At 42.1% G+C, this 25,439-nt stretch overlaps 2 protein-coding genes across 2 annotated transcripts; both read right to left on the bottom strand.

Moving 5' to 3' along the window:
- Positions 1-8: 8 nt before the first annotated feature.
- LOC133922224 (lipoxygenase 2.3, chloroplastic-like) lies at positions 9-386 on the bottom strand. The gene has a single exon (XM_062367450.1). It carries the CDS (start codon positions 384-386, stop codon positions 9-11), a length of 378 nt encoding a protein of 125 aa, XP_062223434.1.
- A 15,773-nt stretch (positions 387-16,159) lies between these two features.
- LOC133922473 (uncharacterized) lies at positions 16,160-24,259 on the bottom strand. The gene is made up of 9 exons (XM_062367833.1): positions 23,693-24,259; positions 22,361-22,501; positions 21,056-21,436; positions 20,119-20,223; positions 18,949-19,089; positions 18,503-18,706; positions 17,988-18,080; positions 17,196-17,307; positions 16,160-16,607 (listed from the first exon to the last, which is right to left on the bottom strand). The coding sequence occupies exons 1-9, from the start codon at positions 24,149-24,151 to the stop codon at positions 16,564-16,566; spliced, it is 1,680 nt and encodes a 559-aa protein (XP_062223817.1). The 5' UTR covers positions 24,152-24,259; the 3' UTR covers positions 16,160-16,563.
- Between the last annotated feature and the right edge of the window lie 1,180 nt (positions 24,260-25,439).

Here is a 25,439-nt window from a genome sequence, read left to right as displayed (position 1 = left end):
ATCTGAGATCAGATGGAGATGCTGTTGGGAATGCCCCTTCCGGTGACCCCCGGTTTGGAGAAGGGCTTGAGTAGCTCGTACGGCATGATCCCGGCGCCGCACCGGTTCCTCAACTCCGGGTTGTTGCACTCGTCGACGAAGCCCTTGATCTCCTTCATACTGCCGCTGAACTTCTCAAACACCGCCCTCACCATGGGATCTGCCTTCCACGATGGCTCGTCATAATCGCCCATGTACTCCTCATCCAGCGAGTGGGAGCAGAGAATGTCAAGCGTGGTCATGACCTTGATGGCCTGCATCTGCGTGGGCAGCATGTCCAGCAGCGTCACCTCTGGCTGCGACATGAACCTCTTCATCTCGTCCTCGCGGTTCTCCTCCACCGGCATGTTTGTTGGCTTCTGCATCAGGATCACACACGCATGGCCACGATCAGTACATGTGCGATTAGTTCGTGTCCGATCATGAACACGTCTGACCACGATCAGTACGTGTGCGATTAGTTCGTGCCCGACCACGATCAACTCATGCCCAACCACGTGAGCAACCAACAGTGTGTGTGCTCGACCATATAATCTCTCGACCACAAAAGCATTTGACAACGCGGGCGCTCGAGCATGCAACCACCGAGTACGTGCTCATGTAGCTACACACGAGTCGCAACCTACTTGGCGAGATGCAAAGACAAATCAAACACGCGTAACTTGAACTTGACGAGAACGTATTCCTGCAATCTTGTCGAGAACAAGCAAGACTCAGGAGTAGATCGAAACTTCTTCGGAGGAAAATTTAGACTCTATTAACTCGCTTCAATCCAGGGGTTACAACTCAATATTAAAAGTGTGCTAACCAAACTCTAAACTGAATCAATTCCGATTCGAACTCTAACTATACTTACTACTACATACATACGACATCCGACCCGCATACGAACCACATACAAACTAAAGTTTCTGACTTGAACACAACTCCCTGCTTCCGCTCCGCGTGAAACGAGTCTCCGAGGCCCATGTTGGGATTAGTCCAACATACTCCCGCCTAATCCTGACGTGGGCTGAGATCACGAATTCCCACCGCCGGCGATGCCCTCGTCAGAGCATTGGCTCGTTGCTCCTCTGTGCAGATGAACTCCACTTCAATCTGGCCTCCTTCAACACACTCACGAATGAAATGAAACTTGGTGTAAATATGTTTGATGTGACCGTGAAACACTGGATTCTTCATCAAAGCAATTGCCGATTTGTTGTCAACCAACAATTTCATTGCTTTGGACTCTTCTCCTGTTAGCTCCTCCAACATCTAAGCCACAAAGCTCGGCATGCCGCCGCCGTTGCTGCCATGAATTCAGCCTCACACGAAGACAGAGCCACCGTTTTCTGCTTCTGCGAGTTCCATGACACCAAGCTATCATTGATATAGAAAGCCATACTTCTGATACTCTTCCTGTCATCCATGTCACCGGCCAGATCACTATCAGTGTACCCGGCGGTTACTTCTTCTCCATAGGAATCTGCTTCAATGCCTTGCGATGCATCACCGTGGGCTTCTCCATGAATCTGCTTGCCACCCCGACAGCAAATGAAAGGTTAGGTCTTGTATGGAGTAAATAACTTAGTCAACCAATGATGCGATGATATTCAGTTGCATCCACCGACTGTCCATCTGGATCCTTATGCAGCTGAGTCCTCTGTTCCATGGGGAATTTTGTGGGATTGCAATCCAGCATACTGAATTGACCAAGGACCTTCTTCACATATGCTGTTTGCTTGATTGTAATTCTCCAATATTCTTGCGCTACCTCAATCTCGAGATAGTAATTGAGTAATCCAAGATCGGTCATCTCGAACTCATTCATCATCTGCTGCTTAAATCCTATGATCTCCGCTAGATTTTCTCTTGTCACAATGAGATCATCAACATATAATCCGACTATCACACTTGCAAGACCTAATCCTCTTGTGTATACGGCCTGCTCTTGTGAACATCTATTGAAACCAATCTGTTTCAAGCTCCTATCAAGCCGAATATTCCATACTCGTGGCGCCTGCCAGAGTCCATACAGTGTCTTGCTGAGTTTGAGCACAAGGTGCTCTTTGTTCTTCACTGCAAATCCCTCCAGCTGGGCCACGTATACTTCCTCTTTGAGCTCACCATTTAAGAATACTGACTTGACATCCAGGTGATAAACCTGCCAACCTCGATTGGCTGCAACAGCAAGGATGATGCGCACGATGTCCAGCCTAGCCACTAGAGAAAACACTTTTTCGAAATCGATTCCTTGCCTCTGCACATATCCTTTCATGACCAACCTCGCCTTGTGCATGATCACGTCTCCTTCAGTGTTCTTCTTCAGTTTGTAAACCAATTTGAGTTCAATCGGCTTATGACCAACTGGCAGCGCCGAGAGAGTCCATGTGTCGTTCTTCTCTATGGACTCAATTTCCTTAGCTATGGCGTCCTTCCACACCTGATGCCCAGTAGCCTCGCGATAGCAAGATGACTCCTCCATCTCTACGAGCATGGCCTCTTCTTCCATGTCCTCCTCATCAAGGTCCACCCTTTGAGAATCTCTCATGATGTCATTGATGTGCCTGTAACCATCAGGCCCTTCGTCTGTGCTGCTGTTGTCGCTCGGCAGCGGTGTAGCCTGATCATTAGCCGATGATTCAAGGATCAGAGTCACCGTCTGTGTGGCAAGAGATGTAAGAGCGATAAGTGTCGTGCGTGCTGCAGCCCGTGCCCTGGTAATTGGTCCTCCCGACGTCACCTCGTCAGCCAGCAGAGTCGATAAAGGAGTTGGATTGACTTGTGGCGCAGGCGCCGACACGCCTGCCAAAACGCCTGCCGAGCCACACCCATGAGGCTCAGAGCCGCCCACTGCCGACTTGGTGCTAAACTCCACCTCGACAGTGAAATCCGATGGATCCCCGTCGCCTGCACCTGTACTCCAACTCCACTCCACGTTTTTTAAAATTTGACATCATGACTTACATGAATTTTCCCGCGGCATCTTCACTTTTGCGGGCAGCGTGCAGCCGAACACACAAAGGTGTGCTAGATGTAGCTTCATTCTATTCTATACCTTGAACGGAGTGCTATCATCCAGCACCTTCGTCGGCAAGCGATTCAGCACGTACACTACGTGCAACATTTCCTCCTCCCAAAATCTTCCAGGCACGTTCATGCTCTTGAGAAGGGACCTCACCATCACCATCACGATCCTATTCCACCGCTCCACCATGCTTTTTTGCTATGGCATGTATGGCGTGGTGAGGTGCCACTCGATCCTGGCCTCCTCGCATAGCCGGGTGAACTCGGTAGAGAAAAACTCCCCACCACGATCAGTCCTCAATGTCTTAACACGTAGTCCGCTCGTGTTCTCAGCCTGTAGCTTGAACCTTCTGAACATAGAGCAGGATTGGTCCTTCGACTTGATCACGTACACCCATATCTACTGTGAGTAATCATCAACAATTAACATAAAGTAACTGTTATCGGCCCGCAGAGGTCATGTGAGGAACCGTCTAAATAATATTCTAATTAATCATTAGTACGATCATTTGCTTAATCACGACCATGATGATTAACTAGAATACCATCCCGGTAGTCCCGACACGTGTTTTGTGCCTAAGATCAGAACACATGCCTTTCCAACATATAGCATCACAACAAATCTCAAGAAAGAGCGAGTAATTAAATCCTATTACAAGTTCTTAAGCGTTAGACTATTTACAACAATTTACAATAAAAGTTTAGAGAAATTACGCAGCGGAAAAGTAATACCTAACAACACCAAAAGCTAGGTGAAGTCATATGCCCTTAGGCTCCACCCAAAAGCACGCCACACGAGTAGTTTGTACTACTCATTCCTGCCTACATCGGTGGACGTGGTAGCCAAATACGAGCTCCTCCTCTCCGGGTGGAACCTGAAACAGCAACGTGAGTACGAAGGTACTTGCAAGACTTAATTCATAATGGGTACATATAATAGCTCGACTCCAAGGAGATTGCATTGAGGTATTAGAAAAGAATTGACCACATGCTTAAGTAAATTTCATAAGCGAAATGCAACTTGACATACACATGTGAGCTTCTATATTTAACTAAAAGTAGCTTTCTACCTCGTAATTAACAACTTAAACATAGATGTAACTAGAACCATCTCATGTAATCAATAATCATTTCTAACCATCCCCAATACACCATTCCATATTACAGATCCCCGAATTCAGAAACTCTATGACCGATGCAAATGGATAGAAGTATGCTCATGACCGAGAGCGCGATAATTCGAATTGTTTTTACACTCTGCATGGGGTACTCCTTTACCTACACGACTCAAGGATCATACGGCTCACGTGTTCACATAGGCCCACGTAAGGGGGTACTCATGTCAATCTTCCCAATAAGCCTCAACCATTTGATCATGCGTTGATAGGTGCGGCGGTCATCCAGAACTATTCCCGGAGCAAATTGTATACCCCTACAAGCCTATTATGCCCACAACACCATCGACTCGCACGCCAAAATGCCACAGCTACAAAGGTATTCGGCTTATCATTCTCATATACGACATGTAGTAATTACAAAAAGTGCTAAAGCCAATTGCATCGACGGACGGTGCTTAAATGATGCAAGCGGCCTATGGCATCCGAACTCCTCTCCCGAACTACACCGAGGAATTCCTCCGCTGTAGAAGATACCCCTAGCACTACCCATATCTTGCCTCATTCTCATATCTCATACAACCCACATCATTGTCATTGTGTTTATAAACAATAAGTAAGCCCTAAGATCACGAACAACGGTTGAACCATTGCTCGTCTTCTACCGAGGACCTATGCATTATTAAGCATTTCGAATAATTTATAAGTTAGACATGAACAATATTATCAAAGCTACAAGGATATAGATAATCAACAACTTAAGATAGAGGTAATGCAATTCATCAACATAGGTTCTACCCATCTAAACCTAACAATGGACTCACTACTCATGCAAACATACACATGCACAAAATGTAATTTATCAAGTTATACAATACGAAATCCAAAGAAGTAGAATGAGTATGCTAAGATGCTTACATTGCTGCTTCGGCGGTTGCCTGATACTCCCGGCGCAACACTCACAGGACTCCGGTAGATTGACATTGCCTTCACCCGTTTGGACCGTCGGCACAACGCTCTTTAAATGAATCAAGAATGCATTGTGTAAACAAATGAACGATAGAAAAATGTGCAAATGATGAATGCTTGGATAACAATAGAGCGTCGTGTTTCAAAAACATTTGTAAAAGATCAACAAAAGACTCGGGTTGGAAAAGGTTTAGACCTCAAACAAGGTAACCTAAGTGCGTAGAGATGTGAACCACTGCCGATCAGACCGATGTTGGGGTCGTGGTTAGACCGTGAGCGTGCAAAGAGTATTAGGCCTTGGTGGTCAGACCGAAGGCATGGCTGCGGTTAGACCTCTGACCAACGGTCAGACCAACCCTATTTGGTGATATGACTCCTGTGTGGAGTTCACTCCGGACCTTCCGATCCTAACTGGCGGTCAGACCGGCCCTATCAGCAGTTAGACCGCCAGACCTTGTCGGTAATACCATTGCAGGGTCACCGACGAGGACTCCGATGAAACCTTCGACTATGAAGTGTACCCAAAAATGCCCTCTAGGACTGATGGAGTGCTTCTAAAGTGATTTGGACAACATTCACTAAGCTAAACTCAAAATACCCCATGGATTGGATCTAGGCTAGGTTAAAATCGGGTCTAAATGACATGAGGGTCGAATCGAGCTTGGAAACAATAGGGAAACGGTAGGGGATGCCTCACCTTAGTGTATGGCAGCTTCCTAGCAGATCAATCCACTCCGGAGAAGCTCCGATTTGAAGATCGGGCTCTGGGGTGGCGTGTGGGCTTGAGGTTGGATGAGCGTGCCTCCTGCGAGGGAGAAGAGAGGAGGAGCTTGAGGAAGTCCTCCAGAAGCTTAGGGAGGTTCCCACCGTCAATCTCTGGTCATCGTGGATGTCAAGGTGGAGCTCTCCTTCTCTCTCTAAGGTGGAGTGGGGAAGAGAGTGAGGGAGTGAGTGTGTGAGAGAGAGAGCAAGAGTGATCGATTCACTTAAGTCGAGCCTCTGCACTCTGGCGGTCAGACCGCGGGAAGTCCCAATTGGACCACGAGAAATCCACGTAGCAAGCCTACGTGGCTGCCCCCGGCGGTCAAACCGTGGGTAGTCCCGGTCAGACCGTGGGAAGCAATTTTCCCATGTTTTCTTTCTTTTCTTGTCCCCAAGGTATTTAGGGTTTTCCAAAAGGGCTCTAAACTATCTCCAAGTACTTTTGAAACATGTTTAAATTCAAGTTATCAAATAAATACGCGTAAACATAATGCCATGATAATTATGAATGTTTAATCACATGATTAGCATTTTGGGATGTGACAACCCCCCCCCCCCACCTTAAATAGAATCTTGACCCAAGATTCGGCAAACTCAGGGAAAAGGTGATGGTGATGAAGTGGAAGGGAATCTCCGCAAATGGAAAAGAATTCTGTCAACAGTCCTCGACGGAACAAAATGATTGTCATGGGACCTTCACATGAGTTGGCGATCAGACCACAGCTAGGCTCGGTCAGACCACGTGGACGGCGGTTAGACCAAAATCCACACCGAGAGCTTTGGGCTCTATCGATCGGACTGACGTTATGTCGGCGGTCAGACCACTGACCAACAGTCAGACCACGAGCCAGGGGCCATCAAACTGCCCGGGAACAGAGAGTTTTGGGTTCTAAATGCCTCTAGTGTTCAGACCGGCATATCAATAGTGGTCAGACCGCCAGGAGTATGTTCTCGCAGTTCGAAAGGTTTCTAGGTGCAAGCATTTAGGAACAAACTTTCCATTCAACATGATGGTGATTATATATATGTGAGATGCTCCAATATGCAAAATTGCAATGATATTTACAAGTTCTCAAAAAGTTCTGGATATTCAGAATGAATTTTATCCTCACACTCCCAAGTTGCTTCATCCTTAGTGTGGTTGCTCCATTGGACTTTGATGAATTTAATAGAGTGTCATCAAGTCTTGCGTTCCACTTCATCCAAGATTCGAATTGGTCGCTCGCAATATGAGAGATCCAGTTGCAATTCTTGATTTGCAACCTCAATAACTTCGGTTGAAACTCGAAGGTATTTCTTCAGTTGCGAGATATGTAACACGTTGTGAACGACGGAGAGGGACGAAGGTAGGTCCAACTGATAGGACACCTCTCCACGCTGAGCAATGATTTGAAAAGGCCCTACATATCGGGGTGCTAGCTTCCCTTTGACTTGAAAGTATCGAACCCCTTTGAGAGGTGATATCTTGAGATAGACAAAGTCCCCGATATACAACACAAGTTCTCATCGGCGGTAGTCCGCATAGCTCTTCTGTCGGGACTGATCCATGACGAGACACTAGTGAATAACCAGAATATGCTCTTCTACCTCTTTGACCAAATACAGGCCTAAAAAAGCCCTTTCTTCGGATTTGGACCAATTTAACGGCGTTCGGCATCTTCGGCCATAGAGAGCTTCAAACGACGATATTTCAATGCTCGACTGATAATTGTAGTTGTAGCAGAACTTGATGAATGGTAAGAAAATTTCTCAATTCTTTCAATATGTGAGAGCACAAGCTCGCAACATGTCTTTCAGAATCTGATTCACCCTCTCGATTTGACTATCGGTTTGGGGGTGGTAGGTGGTACTATGGAAGAGCTCGGTTCTCACAGCTTCATGAAGGCTCTTATAGAAATGTGAGGTAAACTGAGTGCCTCGATCAGAGATGATCTTCTTCGAAATCCCATGAAGGTAAACAATTCGAGTAAGGTACAACTCCGTATATTGCTTGACCGAATATGTGGTCTTGACAGAAAAGAAATGAGCGGACTTTGCTAACCGGTCCATAATGACCCAGATTGAGTCATATCCATGAGATGTCTTCGGCAATCCGGTAATGAAGTCAATTCTAATCTCCTCCCACTTCTAGGAGGGAATAGAGAATGGTTGAAGCATACTGGCCGGCCTAAGATGCTCGGCCTTTACTCTTGGGCATATGTCACACCTGACAACATATCGAGTGATTTCTCACTTCATGCGAGTCCATCAAAATCTTGGCTTGAGGTCTTGGTACATCTTGATACTTCCTAGATGAATGGACAACAACGAATCATGAGCTTCATTCAAAATTTTCTTCCTCAGTGTATCAACTTTCGGAAAAACTAGCCTCTTACCAAACCATAAGACACCCTAATCATCTCCTGACGAACACGTGGCCTTGTCTCTTCATTTTCTCTCAGATTTAGGTCATGCCCTTGTCATTCCTTTGATCTTCTTTAATTTGATCCAGGAGGATGGATTTTATCTCCAAGTTTGCAAGAAATCCCTCTGGGACCATTTCGAGTTCAAGTCTCCGAAAATCATCACAAAGTGTGGTATTTTCGGACTTGACCATAAGGCAATTGCATCGGGCCTTTTGACTCAGTGAATCGGCGACCACATTGCCTTGTCAGATGATAATGGACTTCTAGCTCATAGTCTTTAATTAACTCGAGCCATCTTCTTTGTCTCATATTCAGTTCGGATTGGGTGAAAATGTATTTGGGACTTTTGTGATCCGTATAGATACGACACAGATTTCCTAGCAGATAGTGGCGCCAAAATATTTAGAGCATTCACAACTGCCGCAAGCTCTAAGTCATGAGGTGGGTATTCTCCTCTTGGCACTTCAACTGGTGCGAAGCATAAGCAACAACCCAACCTTCTTGCATAAGGACACATCTGAGGTCTATGAGGGAAGCATCTTAATAGACGTCAAAACCCTTGTCCACTTCGGGTTGAGCAAGAATAGGAGCGGTCGTGAGTAGTTTCTTCAAAATTTGGAAAGCTGACTTACATTCACTCGATCACTCGAATACACTTCCTTGTTTTAATAGCTCTGTCATTGGCTTGACAATCTTGGAGAATTTCTCGATGAACTGACGGTAATAACCCGCAAGTCCAAGAAAACTCTGGATGTCGGTGACATTCTTGAGTTGAACCCAATTAAGATCTTCTTGCATTTTGCTCAGATCAACGGCAACACCATTCTCGGATAAAACATGCCCTAGAAAAGTGACTTCTTTGAGCTAGAACTTGCACTTGCTGAACTTAGTATATACTTTGTGATCTCGGAGTCAGCCAAGAACAACACGGAGATGCTCAGAATGTTCCTCTTCAATTTTGGAGTATATAAGAATTTCGTCGATGAAAACCATGACAAACTTGTCGAGCTCCTCCATGAAGACTGTGTCCATCAAGTACATAAAGAACACTGATGCATTGGTAAGGATGAAGGACATGGCGGTGAATTCATGAAGTCCATAACGGGTAGAGAAAGCCGTCTTTGAATATCCACCGGTCGGACCTTTATTTGGTGATAGCCTATCCTTAAGTTAATCTTAGAGAAAACCCATGCACTAGTTAGTTGATCAAATAGAACATCAATTCTAGGGAGCGAATAGTTGTTCTTGATAGTGACCTTGTTCAACGGATGGTAATCAACACACATAAGCAGAGTCTGGTCCTTCTTCTTCATAAAGAGTGTCGGGCATCCCCGGAGTGAGGAGCTCAGACGAATGAAATCCTTTCATAGCAACTCCTGAATCTGCTTCTTCAACTCTGCCAACTCATTTGGAGGCATCTTATAAGACCTCTTTGAAATCAGGGTTGTTTCAGGCAAGAGATCAATAGAGAATTTCACTGCTCTATCAGGTGGAATTCCTAACAATTTTTCTGGGAAGACATCAGGAAACTCACACACGACGGGAATGTTCAGGAGACCTTTGACTACGACAACCTTCAGGGTATAATGGCAAGGATTAACTTCCTTAAGCCTCAATTGGACTTCGGTGCCGGACACGTTGTTAAGAGTGACAGTCCTATGAGTACAATCAATGACAACCTTTTTCTTGGCAAGTCAATTCATTCCCAATATGATATCCACTCCCCTAATATCAAGCAAAATCAAGTTTTCATAAACATGAAGTCGCTCAATGAGAATCTCGATCAAAGGGACGACCCGGTTGGTTTGCAATCGGGCACCAGGTGCATCAATATGATAAGAGGTAGGTAGGGTCTTGGTGTTCATGTTGTGATTCAAGATGTAACTCTCCTTAACAAATGAATGAGATGCACCAAAATCGAAAAGCACAATTGTAGGGTAAGAATTCACAAGCAACATACCCATCAATACGTTATCTCCCTCGTGAGCTTCCTCCACGGTGGTGTGGTTCACTCGGTCACACTTGGGAACGTGCACCGTCTTGGAAGCTTATGGAAGGGGTTGAGCTGACAGTGATGGCCTTGGAGCAGTCGCCATGAATCCTGGCTTTGGAAAAGGGCAATCCCACGCATAGTGACCGGCACAGCCACAATTGTAACATGGGCCGCAGGGGCCACCAGTCACACTCCCTTAAGAACTGGTGGGTCTTGGAGGCTGCCCTTGCGGAGCGGAGAAATATGGGTGTCGCACTATCCACATTGGCCATGGAGCGTCAAAACCGACATGTGAGATGGAGGAGGTTGACTCTTCATCCGTGTACGTTGAGAGCTTCTGCCCATGGAAGGCGATGGAACCCTCGTGCGCTTCTTCTCCTCTTGGTGGTTCTTTAGCTTGAACTCAACCATGAGGGAGGTGCTCACCAGCTTGTTGAAGTTGGTGAACTCATGAGATGATAAGTGGTCTCGCATCTTGGAAGAGAGACCGTTCACAAAGTGGTATTGCTTCTGCTCGTCAGTGTTGACCTCTTCTGATGCATACTATGTAACATGGTTGAACACTTGCACATATTACATCACCGACCTACCTCCTTTCTTGAGGTCCAAAAACTCCCGCCTTTTGATCTCCATAATTACTTTGGGAATGTGATAATCACAGAAGGCTTAGCGGAACTCCGCCCAAGACACCGGTGGTTGATGATGTGCATGGCCAGAAAGTCAGACCACCATGCGCCAGCAGCACCATGAAGCTGATGGGCGGCGAAGAGCTCCTTCTCATGTCCTTACACCGAAGTAGCGTGAGCTTCTGCTCGATGGTTCGGAGCCAGTTGTTAGCATCGAGAGGAACCTATTTCTGAGTTGAATAAAGGTGCTTATTTTGGGAAGGCACAAGCAGGTATGATTATCAAGTTTTTGCCACATGTGGTTCTTGTTTGGAAAATAAATAGTCGTTATGAAGTATTTAGTCCCTTATGCATTTAGTAATTGTCCACTCCGCAGAAAGCATGCATCAAAGCAAGAAAGCAGGGCATTAGGTTTATGTGGGTGTTGCCCAATTTATTGTCCCTTATGCATGCAAACTAGCAGCATGTACCTATGCAATTTCTTAATATTGTTATTATTATTTTGTTTCAGTACTCTATACTGTTGAATTTCAAAAGCGCGGTCTGCCTCACGTTCATATTTTGGTTTGGCTTGAAGGTAATACCAAAGACCCCTGCCCCTCCTTTATTGACTCGATAATATATGCAGAGGTACCGGATAAATTATCTGATCCAATTATAGCCATGTTGATGAATTTATGGTGCATGGCCCTTGTGGCAAGCTTAACCAAAAATGGCCATGCATGAAAAACAGTAAGTGCTCAAAATTCTTTCCTAAGAGTTATGAACCAAATACAATTGTTGGTGAGGATGGTTTTGTACAGTATAGGTGTCGTCCTGAGGCTGGGCAGTTTGTTGAGCGATATGGGGTTAAACTTGACAATGGATGGGTTGTTCCGTATAATTTAGTATTATTAAAATGGTTTAGAGCCCATATAAATGTGGAGTGGTGCAATAAAACACACCTCATCAAGTACCTATTTAGGTATATTACAAAAGGCCCAGATCGCGCTAAAGCCATCATTGAAACCTTTGGAGATGACCTTCATCATAGTGATTCACATGGTGAGGTTATTAGTAGCAGTCTTGGTGCCCAATCATTAGACGCACAGAGACAGCCTGAAGATGTCGATGAGGTTCGAGAGTACATTGATTGTCATTATTTATCTTCACATGAGGCTATTTAGCTTATGTTCGAATTCGATATCCACTATAGGACGCCAACAGTGGAGAGGTTAGCTGTACATCTCCCTTTAATGAATAGCGTTGTGTACCTAGAGAACCATCCATTGTTCGATATCACATGCAGACAGCATTGATTGAGTGGTTTTCTGATAATAGGATGTTCCCAACTGCTCAAGAGTTAACATACATAGAATTACCAACAAAGTGGGTTTGGAATAAAAAGGATAAGGCATGACATTCACGTAAGGAACCAAACAAATTGGAAGGGCTATATATATCAATCCTAGTTGTGGTGAGCTTTACTATCTCCTTATACTTCTGAATGTTGCCAAGGGTGCTACGTCATATGAGGACCTTCGAACAATTAGTGTTGTGATGTACCCAACATCTAAGGATGCATGCCAGGCTATTGGTCTTCTTGGTGATGATAATGAGTGGCGTGAGGCTCTTAAGGAAGCATCTGTGTGGGGATCAGCTACTCAAATACGATAGTTACTTGTTACTATAATTCTTTTTTGCTCTATTTGTGATGTAGCCTCTTTGTTCACTGAGTTCTATACTTATTTCACCGATGATATACAACACAAAATTAAAAAGATGATACAATTGCCTTGCTATAAAGTTCCTCCAGAACATCTGAAAAATCATGTTTTGGTAGAGCTCGATAATTTGTTTGTTAAGAATGGTGCTTCAATGACTGATTATGGTTTACCAAAACCTGATCTAAATCTTTGTAACAAGGTGAAAAATAGATTGTTAGCATGATACCCTCATCAACCAACTAAACTTTGAACAGAAACATATATATGATATTGTTATACAGTCAGTTTACGAAAAAACAGGCTAATGTTTTTTTTTATATGGGTACGGTGGCACTGTGAAAACATTTCTTTGAAATGCAATTATTTCATGCTTACGATCAGAAAAGCTTATCATCCTTGCTATAGTGTCATCAGGGGTTGCTTCACTCTTGCTCCCTGGAGGTCATACTACACATTCTTGATTTAAAATTCCTATAGTTATTGATGAGTCATCAGTGTGCGATATTAAAAGGGGGGCTTTTCTTGCTAATTTAATAGTACATAGTTCTTTGATTAAATGGGATGAGGCCCCAATGACTCACCGGCAATGTTTTGAATCATTAGATCGTAGTATGCGTGACATCCTTGGTCAAATGGATTCTTCAAGTTTTCACCAGGTGTTTGGCGGGAAGACAGTGTTACTTGGTGGAGATTTCCGCCAAATACTACATGTCGTTGAGGGTGGCACTAGAGTAGACACAATGTTTGCATCTGTAACTAACTCTTACCTCTGGAGTCATGTTAAGATTTAAAGCTTACAATCAACATGCACTTACTTGGGATGGCAGATAGTGGTTTACCAACTGAACAAGTGAAAGACTTTAATGACTGGGTGTTGAGTATTGGTGATAGCACTACAAAAGGGACTGCTCACACTGATGATGGGGACTCTGAGTTGATTGTGATACTACATGACATCTTAGTTCCAAAAATTAGACTATGTTGTTGATAATATTATAAGATCTACTTACCCCAACTTAGAGACATCATATTTCGACCCAACCTATCTAAGGGAAAGGGCTATCATTGCTCCAAAAAATGATGCCATTGATGAAATTAATAGTCACTTTCTTTCCTTAATCCCAGGACATGAAAAGGTATACCTCAGTTCATATACTTTGGTTGAATCCTCAAAGGAACATGGTAATTTGGACATACTTTACCTGGTTGAGTTCCTAAACTCTCTACAGTTCAAAGGAATTCCTTCTCATAAGCTTATGCTGAAGGTTGGTTCGCCTGTAGTGCTACTACGCAATTTAAATCGGAGTTCTAGCCTTTGCAATGGTACACGTCTTATAATAACACAGTTAGAGGATCAGGTATTGGAGGCTCAAATAATAACTGGATCGCACGTTGGTGACAAAGTACTTCTTCCTTGAATTGACTTGCACGTGTTAAGCACTAAATGGCCATTTGTGCTTAGTAGGCAACAATTTCCAGTTCGATTGTGTTATGCAATAACCATAAATAAGAGCCAAGGACAAACTTTGCAGAATGTTGGCCTCTACTTGCCACGTCCAGTTTTTTCTCATGGACAACTCTATGTTGCTATATCACGTGTGATATCTAGAAATAGGCTCAGGGTTCTAATTGATGATGATACAGACCCAAACTCCAATATGACCCAAAACATCATTTTTAAAGAAACTCTTCAGTCCCTTTGGTAATTTTTTGGTCCATTGTCAATACTGCATGTTGTATACACGTTTTCAACTTATAATTTGTTATCTACTGCAGATTATAATGCTCCATTTGAGATCCTTTTATTTTCTTCCCTCCCTGGTTGAACCGATAACAGATGGAGTGCAACTTACTATCATAAATTAATCCAACAATTCACAATTAGTGCATCAAGGTTAGAGTTGCTAGGATGTGGTAGGTATATGGGACTTCTAAGGGGAAAGGTTTTACTGTTATGAAACTTGCTCTGGTTGATGAAGATGTGTACCATTTGACTTGCGTTATTTTTCCTTAATAGTTACTATGGAAATTTGAATTTTTGTATATCAGGGCGTAGGCATTACAGCTTGCATTGGGCAGAAGGACCTTAACAAATTTGCTGAATGTTTGGTGGAAGGACGCTCTTATATGACAAAAAAAATTCCAAGTTAGTAGGCAAGCAAAGAAGTTCAATGTTGTACCTAACACACACACAATCTTTTTTACATCATGGACTATTGTGAAGGTACCTACTGAGTTATCCAATAATCTTTCACTCTATATTTTTAATTTTGTGGACTTTGAGGACATAGATCGCAGAGCAAGGAACGAACATGGTTTAGTAGGTTCAGACCATCCATAATTATTGTTTCATGCTTTGACTATCTATTTATCGAAGTCATATTGTATAACACGATGACACGGTCATGGAATATTGAACAGATGTTATTGAACAGCATACAGTCATCCATCCAGTGGTGCAATTTAGCGGTCTAAATGGCCCTTTTGTTAGGTAATCAGTAGAATTACGTGATTTAAGGTTTGCTTCCTACTAATTTATACCATTTTGAAAATTATTATTTACTCAGGGTACATAATATTGCAGCGATCGACTTTATTTATAACTTTGTGGGGTGAACATGCAACATCTTTTGAGGATAAGTTCCTTATTGAAACCATCAGTAAAGATGAACTAGTTGTAATCATTTTTGCTAGGATGAAAGTGAGGCAATATTTAGGTGGGTGTTAGTTTATCCCATGCTGACCATTAATATTAAGTACTATGTTCAGTTATTGTTGTAATGCACTTACCTTAATACCAAAATAGGTGCTACAATCTGTGGGAATAGTGCTGCAACAAAATGGTATATGAACATTGATATTCCTGAAGTTAATGCTTTCCATGCTAGGTAACCTGTTGTATATATCATTTATTTGTCTTGATTAAGTTCTGCATATAAGTGTGTTTGAAAGTGTACTTTATTTTGTCCTCAGCCTACATGGAAGAGGTTCTGAAGTGTCTGCGCTCGTCTATTCGCTAACTCACTTCCGAACACAAGGCCGAATGTGCATGCATCTGTAGCTTTGTACACATTATTGCATCGCATGCAAATTACACATCTCAAGCATGAGACTGCATACATTTTCAGGCTTCTTTGGAAAGAGACGGTTCGGATCTACTCGTCCCATTATAAATATATATCATTTTAGATAAGACATAATCTTCAATTTATAGTATGGACCATTATTTTTTATTAGAACATATTTATAAAATCTATTGAATTTATGATATTACAAAAGTTTTTTAAGACAAATTTTCACACAATTTAAAGGTTTCCAAACTATTTTTTCAAGCTATTGCTATTTAAAGTTTTAAAAATTTGACCAATTTTTTTTTTCCAAAAAGACATGTCCTTATGACCGGAGGAAGTAATCCATAGGATTTAATGCAAAATTTGAATTGAATCCTACATATTCTCTTAGAGCAATCCTCCTTTCCAATGAGGTCCTAGAAGGGAGAACAAAAAATACTGTATATTAATGATCAATACATGACTAAATGAAGAAATCAAATGCTATTTTCTTCAAAAAAAGAAATGAAATGTTTATTTAACACAGTTGATTCATTGATCCCTATTACATACTCGTGGATGTTATGAAGGGCCAAAAATGTGTTATCACCGGAAAACAAGGATTACATTCTAATCAACCACCGACATCACAACAAATGAAAATGTGGGGAAAATAGAGAAACTACTTTGCAAAAATAGGCAATAGTACACGTGCTTTTTTACATCCTTGTTTAGATAATAGATACTACAGGCTGGGAGAGCAGGTGGAATCCTCTCCAGGGAGTAAGGTCAGCTTCGACAATTGTCGAATGTTATGGAGTCGGGGTCGGCAGAGGATAAACAGACTTGCAGGTGCACAATTGCATTTATGAGAGCAGTTCATCACACGTCAATCTCCTTGCAGACAGTAGAGCTGGCGGATATTGCCCGAAGCTGAGGACATGAACCACAAAGATTTCCAGTTACTCAAGCGAAAAGAAACCAAGTTTTCGAGTCAAGACCCCAATGTTGCAAGTAAACAAATAATATCATTTCTAGCAATGTCACTCCTTATATTTTTCTTTTTTAAAAAAAAAAACTAGCGGCAGGAGCAGTGCCGATTCGTTAAAAGGGTAAAAAAGTACCAATAATTGATTGGCCTTATCATTTTTGTGGTAAATAAAAATCTCGCGTTCTCTGCTATTGCTGATATGCAGAAAGAAGAGGTTCAGGATTGCAGACATGCACAAGAGGCTACAGGCTAGTAGTGCACGAATGATTTACGGTTCCAGGTATTAAGCTTAAATAGTCGTACAATTTATCGAGGTTTGCATAAGTTGCTGTGTGCATTTATTTCACTGGTGTAGCCAGGTAGGAGAATGTTACTTCTAAAGGGTAAAGAGGTCTGCTCCTGCTGAGCAGTATCAGCATATCTGTAATTAACATCAAATTGTGCAACCACCAAAGTCTCTAGAGGTAAGCCAATAGATGTAGTCTCCATTGAAAATGCTGGAGAAATTGAATGTACTAATGATAAGTTACCGTATAACCAATCCTTGAACTGTGCATGAAGGGCACTCGTCAATTCCCTTCTCCTATTGTCATCAAGCTGCAGCTCTCGAACAGTCTTCTGAATATCTTCCAGAGCAGAATGCTGGAAATGAAAACGGCATATTTAGGAACATGTGACTTAGAAACACAGCACGGTAAAATATAGAGATGAGCAAATGTCCACTTTCAAGAATCAATCCAACTTTGCACTATATCCTCGAGGTTTTACAACTATGCTGGAGAAAAAGAAAAGAAACTAAAGCATTTCACCTACTTGAATTAGAACAACTGGATCCGCATAGCACCAGTGATGAAAACAATAAATGGTAGGGACAATTCCTTTTTCCATTGTGATTTTTCCTGACCCCGTAGATGCCATTCGTTGTCTAACTGACACGTGGGTCCAGGCCCACAATGACAGTATCAGAACCAAGGATTTAGCAAACTTGCAGTGGCAAATAAGGAGTTTATCCTATTTTTTTCTCTAGTCTTTTTTGCCACCCGAATTGTGTCAAAAATATCAAATATCACCTGATTGTTTATTAATACACAGCTCATGCAGCCATTCTAAATGAATAAAGTGAGGGTGCCATTCTAAATAATAAGGTGCAACATAAACCAAAAGTGCAAAGAAACTAAAGCATTTCACAAACAGGTATTGTAACATAAACTGCTTAGCATCAATTAATACCTATTTTCAAATAGAAAAACTTTCTGCAGTACTTAAGAGAGAAAGAAATTATGGTATGGTCTAGCTTCATTGCGTGCAGTAATTTGGTATACCTTTCTGCTTTGGGATGCTAGATAAATTTCAGGCAATGGAAAGGGATTGCATTTTGTAGTCTCTTGCACTTCAGCTTCAAACCAACTAGGAATCTGCAGAAGGGAAGTCACTTTGTAACCTTTCTTTCTCTTAAAAATAATAGTGTTATTACGTATTGCAAACACATCAAATGATAGGTTCGACATCACTGGGATGTGGTGTTCTGCTGAAATCATCATTGGTGCAAATTGTGAAAAGATACATCAAGATCTGACACAAGAATTATAACATGTAGATGCTTCAAGTTTCCACATTGCCACTATTTGGATAAGTAGACGTTGCAAACTGGGCTCTCTGCTCACTTGCATTGGAGAAGATGAACAAGGCAAGAAACAGAGGTTTCCATACACAGCCCAAAATCCCATCAAGAACCATAACCAATTAACTTAAGGTGGCATACTGATTGAATCTGTGCTTTTTTTTTGTATTAATGCTGATTTAAAAAGCTAAAAGTCTACAGTGTATTTTGACATACCAAAAAATTAGTGAATAGATCAGGATCCAGACAAGTAGCAGATTCAGCTTTAACATCAGAAGCCCCAGCAGGATGGGACAATGAATCGTGTGGATCAACAACTCCCAATACAAAAGGTTGGTCCCATTTATTGACAGTGGGATCGACACCAACTTGCATCATATGATCCCGTAATTGTGGATAGTAAGTGTTGAACGGAGCAACCTGTTGACACAGAAAAGAAAATTTACACAATAAAATGTTAATATCAAGTACGGTATAAAATCGCATCAATAAGTTCAATATTGCCCTTCACACTTATTTGTCATTTCTATGTACCATGAGTAGCTATGATAATTCATAACTGTGGATCGCGGATTAAGAATCACTAAAAGAAGATGGGAAATCAAATATTTACACTACCACCACCACCAAAAACTGAAGGAAAATGAGTAACAGAAACTCACTTGTAATTTATGGTTGTCCCCCAAAACAAGAGGTTGGTAATTTATTCCCAGGTAGAAGATGCACTCACGACAGTTAGCAATAGAAATTCGTTTTGCAGCTGCAATGATATGCACTCTTTCACAATGCTCCACTTTTACTACCTGACAGCATAAACATTCAAAGTATACTTGTCAAAAACATAGTTGGCAACCTATAGGCAGCACTATGTCACTATCAATTGCTGAGGTTTTACTTTCCCAATCAAGTTATGTTTTCAATGTCACTATTGTGTTTCAAAGGTGACATATACGTCAACATGTATTTATTAGGCCTCATGGCGACCAAACTCATACCCAAGACATTCAATGAGGGTACTGTCGTCTGCTGTTGATTGTTGTCATGCCTCCTTCAGCAAGGAAGGTTGTCGATGATTGTTTCAATATGTAAAAAGAAATGCCTAGTAATTCACTGTTACAATTGTGAACCAGAGGGCACAGAGGGAGGAAGGGAAGGACTGAGTTGAGATACTCGAAAATCCGATTCATCTTTGCTTGATTCATTTGAATGGGTTGTTTTCCCTTCTATAGAGTCAGGACCTAACAGCTTCAATCAAAAATAATGAAATGCAATCTTAATTTTATCACTAATTAAATGCTTAAGAACTATGCAATGCAACTACTTGAAAATATGATATTTGTCTCCTAACTGGCGCCATCATCATCACATGGCCACCATGCTACAGTATCGCGTGTACTGTTCATGCACTACTGTAGCATGGTAGGCATAGAGGTAGCAGTTTCACAATCATTTTCTGCAAGACTGTGACCCTTAAGTAGAAACTAGTAACTGCAGTCCCCACATTTGAGAATAACAAAAATAATAATAATAACTCCAAAACAGTCACAACCTTCGTTGCATCTGGCTATGAAGTGTAATATATTACAAACCACAATAAATAACCACGTACATGGCAAGTTGTCTGCAATTTAGCTGATACCAATAAACGAGCTGCATATGTATAAACAAAGCCAAGGTAGCCCAATATATAGGTAGCAAATCCATTTCAGCCATATAGAGACAGCAAGAAGACTCTTTCTACAGAAAAATTATAAATTACAAAGCAGAGCAATCACAAAAAATAAAATAGAATAAATGACAGGAATAGAAGGAATGAAGAATGACGTGCATACCTTACCAACAGCACCAAGAACAACTGTAGCATCAGAACAGCCATACACGGTAGCATACTTCAGTGGTGCCAATATGTAGATAACAGAATCATGGCAGTTCAAAACCTATAGAAACAGTTTGTAATTTGTGTTATCAATACTGCAAATGTAGAATCCCAGCCCTGAGGTTTCATTGTTCCAATCAAAAGCAGCCACAAGAGATTACAACAGATTGGAGTAATGTGAATTATGAAACAATACAAAATACATGTCAACAAAGAAAGGTAGAGGCCAGGTGCTGAGTAGCCTCCACTGTGAAGTGAGTTTTCGTATCGATGTTCTTTCCAAATAAGATTATTTGCCTGCATATTCTCTTCCAGTTTTGAACTTCTATGCACCCTGACCCAGATAATGATACTTGGCATTATCATCGCTTAAATTATGTTCAAAAAGGTGGTAATAGTACAGTACAAATCCAGCAATAAAACAACTTTTGACAGTGTTTAGTGCGTCGTAAGACTAACCACCTAAATGCAATATATTACACCATCCATACTCTTTTACTTGTCATCCAAATGCATGCAGGCAAATTTGTCACATTGAATTGATATTAGCAGATTTTTCATCAATAGTACTTCCACACCATTATATGTTTTTTTAGTTTTTCTAATAACTAATATTTAATTTAAAAAAGTAATGGTCAATGGTGTGTACTGGAACCATGTCAATGTCCAAAAATATAACTAAAAGATAATAGGGGAAATAAACATAAGCACTAACTCATGAAACCATATTTTGCATTAAGAAATTTTAAAATTCAAGTTTTGCATATTGAGGGGGATAATGTGAAATTTCAAACAAATTGAACATGAAAAAGGGATTAGAATTAGATCGCTTCAGTCCTTTTCAATGTCCAGTAGTTGGCTGTTGACAAAAAAGTATCTGTGATTCACTGTACCTTCATGGAGTGCCCTTTGACATCAGCTGCATGCTTGACAACAGAGGTTTTGGAAAAGCCCTCCACAAAAGTAGTATTTCTGTAGTATGCAGGATTGGAACTTGGTGTGCTGTTCCGTGGATGACTTGTATTGGCATCAGCCATGGTCACATCAACATCGATTTGCTGGCTGCTTTCCTTCGCAGCAGACTTCTCAGCAGAATATTCCAGTGAAGAAGCTATGTTCTGTGAAATCCAATCAAGAACCTGAGCAGCAGGGACAGGAGCAGCAGGCATGTCTGGATCAGAATTTGCAAAAAATGTGGCTGCCTGGCTTAAGGAAGTTCTTTCTGAGAATTGAACTAGAAATCCAAGGTGCTCAAAAGTCTCCATTGTCAATACCTACAAAAATTAATGCAAATAATGGTCACTAACTCTCTAGAGTGTTCATTTTGCAAAGCATCTTATCATGTTCAACTGCGTAGCCCCACATAGAAGGATAAGACACAAAGTATACACATCAAGATCATCTTATTAGGTGTACATTTATATAGCCTGAGGCCCTGTTTTAGTCTTTTGTTTGGAGATGTACGTTCTGCCGAACTGAACTAAGAGCACGTTCTTACACAGGAAATTTGCCCACAACTGTATGTGTATATTTACGGGCATAGAGCCCTCATGATGAATACAAGTGCTGTTCATACAGCTACTACGGGGGCTAATTTAACTATTGTTCTAAAAAACAGGACCACAGGCTATATATATGTATATGTACACCTAACATATCTTTCATGTTTCCAATTTTAAAGGAAAACTCAGCCAACGTATTCTGCAAGGGTCTAAACTTTAAGTTTCTTTGTCAGAAAACAAGAATATTACTTTCAAAAAAATATCCCAAAATAAACGATAACATTTATCCTCAGTTGCACATAGAGATGAGATGTCATTTGGGACATATATATCTAGCTGGATCAAATAGCTGTAGGCATGTCTGCCTGTCAGTTGATCTTTTCCATGAATACAGTTAGCAGGATAAAACTCACAAAGTCATACCTCATATTCTACTTGGAGGCCTGCATCTTGAAAGAGAAAACAGAGCTATAAATACCATTTTACAAGATCATTGCTTAGCATGCATGCTACACCCGTTTCTTTTACCGTCTCCAGTCTAGTGTTTAAGGTCAGGATTCAGGAACCACAAACAAGACCCCTCGTCAGTAAGTCAAAATATTATTTCTATGAATCTTTCATCACACCAGCTTCACTCTACTATAATAATAAAAAAATCAAATCAAAGCATATCAGTCAAAAGAAAAGGTGGCATACCAGAGAATCATCACCCTCTCCCTCAACAGAATCTGCCAAGAGAGTAAGAATATTTGCCATATGCTTTTGGAGATAAGACAGCTGATGAATTTCTTCATCAGCTTGGGATGGCATAAAACGACGGCTATTACTGCGTACAAGCTGCAAAGCAATACAAAAAGGAATAATTAAGTGAATGTAATATTAAAACTATAGATAACTACTTGTAATGGCAAAAGCAGCAAAAAATGACAAGGGCACCTATAGTTCTCCAGGCAAAATAAAACATAAAAATAAAAGAACATACAAAATCAAATCGTGCTACCATACCTCAACATAAAAAAGGTTAGTTAACTGTTTATGAACTAGGTTTGGTCTGGGTCAGCTGAGTAGGTATGAATGACTGGGATCATTTTGAATCAATGTCGCTACTGTAATATGGAAGTATAACTTATGCGAAATATTATAATTCCAAATAGGATAGCATACAAAATGCAGATGAACAACCACTCTTCAGGAAACACTTATGCAAAGGGAACCCATGGGAGTCAATGCGCAATGGAGTACTGTAGTGTTTACAATTAATATATTAATTCCAATTCGCACGCATATTTGGACTTAACAAATCAAGAATTCTTGCTGTTCGCCATACAAAACAGACAACCAGGCACACTCACAAGATGGTCCGTGTGGTTTAGCCATGATGACACTGTATGCGTCGTGCAGGATTCACTTTCAGCTATTTGCAAGCCAAGTTGCTGCATATACCAGACAGAGGTGTAGCCATCACAGACATGGACTGCTACCAATATACCTCTTATCGAGCATAAATCCTTTGCAGGGAGAATTGGGTTCATGGAATTCTAATTCTCCATTCACAAGTTGTTGATGTACTCGCTTGATGATAAGCTAGAAGTGTTCAACTGTTGGATTGCAGAAGACATGAAAAAAATGTTTGGTGAAACATGTCAACTGCCTTGATCGGTGGATGGAGGATCTCTACAGCAGCTTCATACAAGAACGGAACAGCAACAGTTAGTGCCTTCGGAAGGCCTTCACCAGATATGTTTGTGACAGTACGTTGATACTAGGTTTCTGTGACTTGGCGTACGGCATTGAGATTAGCAACACCCCGGCATCCAGTGTAGCAGAACTTCTTCTATGTTTATGGAAATGCAAGGTAGGATTGTAGTTGGGTACGGTGCCGTTGTCCCTCAAAGATGTCGAGTTGAATTTACAAATGAAAGGGAAGCACATTGTGTTCCCCCTTCAGCTACTTGTATTCACGGTGCGACCCTACGTGCAGCATAACCCTTTCACAAAGCGACCAAATCAACGGGGCTTGATCCTGACCTGGATCGGGGAGAGCGCGGAGAGGTACCCATCGAACGCGGAGGTGGACGGCCAGACGTCCGCCACGGCGGGCGAGTCCTTGTGCGCGCTGCGCGGGACGAGGCGCTTGTACGACTGGATGTAGAGGTATAGCACCACATCGCGGATGTCCGCGCTGGCGCCGGCGCCGGCCCCCAGCGCTGGGTCATCGGCGGGGAGCACCGCCGCGAGAGTGCCGAGCGCGAGCGCCGCCTGCTCGGTCGGGATCTGCAGCGCCTCTGCCATCTCCGTGGCGCCCACGCGCCCATCGGGGGCCGCGGCGGCGAGCTTTTCCTTGATCTGGGCGAGGGTCTGCGCCAGCGTGCCCTCCGGGAAGATGAGCTTGGGGATGGGCAGGAGGCCGTACTCGAACGCCTCCCGCCGCGGGCGGAGGAGCGCGGGGGGAGGCGCCGGCGGCGGGTCGAGGGGCTCGTTGGCCATCGCCGCGACGCGAGAGAGGCGGGGAGGGGGAGATCTGGGAGTGCGGTGCAAACGGCGAGGAGAAAGAAGGAAGAGCGACTCGATGCGGGTTAGTTTTTTTTTATAAAATGCACTGACGGCTCATGATCTTGTCGTGTTGTGTTATATAGGTCTTGGATTTTTTTTTCAGTTCTGTTTCGTTAAACTTGTTAAGTGGTTTATTGTAGGTTCAAATCTTATCGTTAGTTTTTGGGAACTGATGTGGTAGATATTTTACATATGAGTTCTTCTATTTTTTACACATCTGCATAGCCGGCCTATAACCTAATCCCCACTCACTCTCTCTCGCTCTCACTCTCTCGATCACCCTCTCACCCGCCGCCTCTTGTCGTACCATCGTCATCGTCTTCATCCCAGTTAAAATCGACGTCATGACCGTGGAATCGAGCTCGTTCATTAGGGTAGAGGAAAGGCAAATCTCTCCATTATCTTTTGTCCTTCATACTGTTGGAGGAAGGTGGTGGAGCTGGTGGCGGACACTGATTTGAATCGGGGCCGAATCTTCTACACTTGCCCAAATCACAAGTTTAGTTCGTATGCCATCGAATTGAAGTTGGTTTTGAGCACCATTTGTTGTTGGATTTGAGTTTCCTTACGTTTTTGTGTAGAGGGATGGGTCGGGTTGTGATTTCTGGCTCTGGGAAGAGGACTACTTCAAGTACCTTAAGGCGATTGGGGAGCTTGATGGTGATGGTGATGGTATTGCAAATGCTTGTGGTGGTCGTCGACAGGCGCCGATGACAGAGCCATTTTGTGGGCCAAAACTTGTTGATCAAAGGAAGCGTTTCAATTTTGTTGCAAAAGAAGAAAGGGAAAAAAATGAAGAACTGTCAGTTTTGATAGCCATAGCAATGGAACTATTAGGATTAGGAAAGGAAATTGCATGGTTTCTGAGGGCAATTGTAGCTGTGTGTGTTGTTGTTGTTTGGTTTGGTGTTATTGGTTTGCCTTCAGGTAAAGAATTGAAGTAGCAATGACAATGGTAGTTGTTGGTTAAGTGTTTTGAAATGCATGTATCTGGAGTATTGAACTAAATGTATGTATCTGGTGTTTTGAACTGAAATGCAATCAAAGTTTCCTGTAATCATGTGTTCCAATTGATCTGGAATGAACAACACATGGTAAACAGATGATAAAGTGTGCATAATGTCCCAAAAGGTGGCAATTTTACTGATTTGCATAGAGTATATCATACATATTAAGGTCATCCATCTGGAGCACTTGACCTACTCTAACTTAACTATAACTT

The sequence above is a fragment of the Phragmites australis genome, chromosome 6 (genome assembly GCF_958298935.1).
Source record: "Phragmites australis chromosome 6, lpPhrAust1.1, whole genome shotgun sequence".
Taxonomy (NCBI): Eukaryota; Viridiplantae; Streptophyta; class Magnoliopsida; order Poales; family Poaceae; genus Phragmites; species Phragmites australis.
This window is presented reverse-complemented; position numbering and strand designations above follow the sequence as displayed.